General features: G+C 54.2%; 1 protein-coding gene across 1 annotated transcript; it reads right to left on the bottom strand.

The window, feature by feature from the left end:
• Nucleotides 1-861: 861 nt before the first annotated feature.
• LOC123051620 (heavy metal-associated isoprenylated plant protein 35) lies at nt 862-2,612 on the bottom strand. Its single transcript, XM_044474559.1, has 3 exons — nt 2,401-2,612; nt 2,190-2,265; nt 862-2,073 (listed from the first exon to the last, which is right to left on the bottom strand). The coding sequence occupies exons 1-3, from the start codon at nt 2,434-2,436 to the stop codon at nt 1,151-1,153; spliced, it is 1,035 nt and encodes a 344-aa protein (XP_044330494.1). The 5' UTR covers nt 2,437-2,612; the 3' UTR covers nt 862-1,150.
• Nucleotides 2,613-2,852: the final 240 nt, after the last annotated feature.

Here is a 2,852-nt window from a genome sequence, read left to right as displayed (position 1 = left end):
GTGGCAGTTTTGCAATCTACCACACGGTTGCCACTTACATATTTCGTTTATAGAAAATTTTATGAAAAAACATTGAAAACAAAAAGGCGAATGACACGCAGGATTGGGATTGGGATTGGGATGTGAAAAGAGATAGGTAGTTATCTGCATATGTATTCTAACATTTCCACATATATGGTGCGATGCACACAGTGCACCTGATTAACAAATAAACAAGTTGAAGCCAGTGGTTTAGCCTACTTAACAATAGGATTGGTAGGACTGGCAGTAGCACTAATTTAAGCAGCCCTTTGTCCCTCCTGATTTGACCACTGCCACCGCTAGCGTTCCATCATTACGGAGCACTCCCCTAATCAATCAAAGAGAGTAGAGTAGTACCACCACAAAGCAATCCAAGAATCATCATTGCATTAGTAGTAGTACAACACTGCATGTGACAACTCCATCAAACCCATACTTTAGTTTGCAGGACAATCATCATAGCAGGAAAATTACAAAAAGCCTGTGAGCCAACATGCCTGCCAGCTTAATTAGCCTGGCCAAAGGCCTCTTCTTTGCCAAAGTGATTAAGTGAAGGGACCCCACTTCACTGACCTAGGAGTGTCACATTTGAACTAGACATCACTGTCTTCACCAGAATCACAAGATCAGCTTCTCAAAAGATGTAAGCAGCACCCCACCAAATTCAGATGGTGGAGAAATGCTTAATTTGGACGCAAATTTGTTGCTTTGTCTTATGGATTTGTGCACCATAGGTAATCTTGTAGGCATGAGTTCAAATGAATTTGTACACAAAATTGTGGATTCTCTGCATCTGAGGTTATTTGTGTAGGACAAGATTCGAATCAATTGAGCACCAAATTCATGTGAGCTATCTTCTCAAATGGATACCAAATTTGAAATTATTGAAACAAGCTAGTAGAAAAATAACCATATTAGTGAAATAAAATACTCATGTCACTACGTGACGAGCTAATCAAGTCGAAAATTTGAAGAGAAAAAGGTGTGGTCAATAAGAGCTTTGACCACCTAATTAAGAGGGTACGTACTCCACTCAGCCTAGACAAAGCTTCTATTACGAAGCCTCCTCCCCCACCCCCCACTTTTAACTACAGAAGACTCGATGCCGTGCCGGCGGCCGGCGGCGGCGTCACATGACGCTACAGGAACTGGGGTTCTCCTCGTTGAACATGCTGTTGTACGGTTCCTGCGGCGGGGACGACCGCATGCCCGGCGGCCCGTACATGTACTCCGGCGGCGGCGGCGGCGGCATCATCATCGGCGGGTAAGGCGAGTACCCGCCATACGGCGGCGGAGGCGGCATTGGCTGCATGGACGCTACCGGCGTGGGCGCGTAGTACGACACGCTCGCGCTCGGCTGCGCCATGTTGTAGCTCATCACCGGCTGCGGCGCGTAGTACGGGTACGGGCCGCCGTGGCCGTGCGCGCGGTCTGGCCCCGGCCCCGGCCCCGGCGCCGGCACGGGCGGCATCGCCTGCTGCGGCTGTGGCTGCTTCGTCTTTGGCTGCTGCTGCTGCTGCTGCTGCGGCGGCGGCGGCTTTTCCGTAGCGGCGTCCCCGTCGCCGGCCTCCTTCTGCTGCTTGTTCTTCTTCTTCTTTCCCTTCTTGCCCCCCGTCTCCTCTCCGCCCGCCTCCGGGGCCTCGTCGGCGGCCGCCGCTTCTTTGGCTGGCGGCTCCGGCGAGCCCTTCTCCTTCTTCTCAGGAACCTCTGCCTCATCCTTGGCCTCGTCCTTGGGTTTCTTCCCCCCGGCTTTCTCCGGTTTCTTCTCTGAACCTTCGTCCTTGTCTGGCTTCTCCGAGCTCTCCGGCTCTACCTCGGCGGCCACCTTTTTGGGCTTGGCGTCCACCTTCTCCGCTCCCTTGCCGCCCTTCCCGGCAGACGGGGCCTCCTCAGGCTTCTTGGCCTCTGTGGCGGGCGGCGCCGGCGCCGGCATCGGCCAGAGCGCGGCGTGCTTGCCGGACTTGAGCAGCCGTCTGACGAGCGCGTCGGCGGCCACGCTGCCGGTGACCGTCACCTTGTGCTGCGTCGCGTCGATCGTCACCTTGTACACACCTAATAAACAATCGTCCACATATTCAATCAATCTAAATCACAAACAAACACAAACATTTCGTCGCAAGAAGAATGAACTCCAATCAATCAACCGAAGCGGATTCATGAGTTGGTACCTTCGATGCTGTGGAGCACCTTCTTGACCTTCTTCTTGCACCCCTCGCAGTGGATGGACACCCGCAGCACAGTGGTCTGCAAGCCAGCACCGGCAGCAAAGCAAAGCGCAAAACACAATGTCAGCAAAACTGCCTCGCCAGACGTACAAGAAGAAGAAGAAGAAGAAGAAGAAGAAGAAGAAGACGGTGAAGCTCTTTGGGAATGGCTCACCGTGTACTGCAGCGGCTCTGCTTCCCCTGACGCCATGGAAAGAAGGAGAAAGGGAGCTAAGCTACAGAGACTGAGGCAGGGTAGCTTCGAGAGTGGAGAGCTGGGGTAGCTGAGCTCGCTCTCAGTGGCGGCGGCGGCTGGCCCGGGCAGTAGCAGCTTCTGGAGCGAGTGGCAACCAAGGGAAAGAAGGGGCCTTTGCTCCACTAGGCAGCTAGACTTTTATAACGGTGAACGAGCAAGCGTAGGAGCTCAGTGGGCCGAGCCCGCCGCCGCTGACCCGCGGGCCCGCGCCGCGCCCTACCGGTGACACGCCGAACCGAACCGAACCACCACCGCGGCCCCGAGCTGGCGTCTGGCGGCGACGGTGACATCAGAACCACAACGCCTCCACATCATTGGACAACCCCTCCATGATGGATCTATGATGAATCCATGATGAATTTTCACTCGGG

The sequence above is a fragment of the Triticum aestivum genome, chromosome 2D, assembly GCF_018294505.1.
Source record: "Triticum aestivum cultivar Chinese Spring chromosome 2D, IWGSC CS RefSeq v2.1, whole genome shotgun sequence".
Taxonomy (NCBI): Eukaryota; Viridiplantae; Streptophyta; class Magnoliopsida; order Poales; family Poaceae; genus Triticum; species Triticum aestivum.
The sequence above is the reverse complement of the archived record's forward strand: the minus strand, read 5'-3'. Positions and strand labels throughout refer to the sequence as shown.

What these genes read in the sequence shown, in the direction of transcription:
- LOC123051620 (XM_044474559.1), bottom strand. Translation starts at nt 2,436, where the DNA reads ATGGCGTCAGGGGAAGCAGAGCCGCTGCAGTACACG. An exon ending in CAGAGCCGCTGCAGTACACG is followed by an intron (nt 2,266 to 2,400) that starts GTGAGCCATTCC and finishes GCTGGCTTGCAG; the next exon opens with ACCACTGTGCTGCGGGTGTC. An exon ending in GGTGCTCCACAGCATCGAAG is followed by an intron (nt 2,074 to 2,189) that starts GTACCAACTCAT and finishes ATTGTTTATTAG; the next exon opens with GTGTGTACAAGGTGACGATC.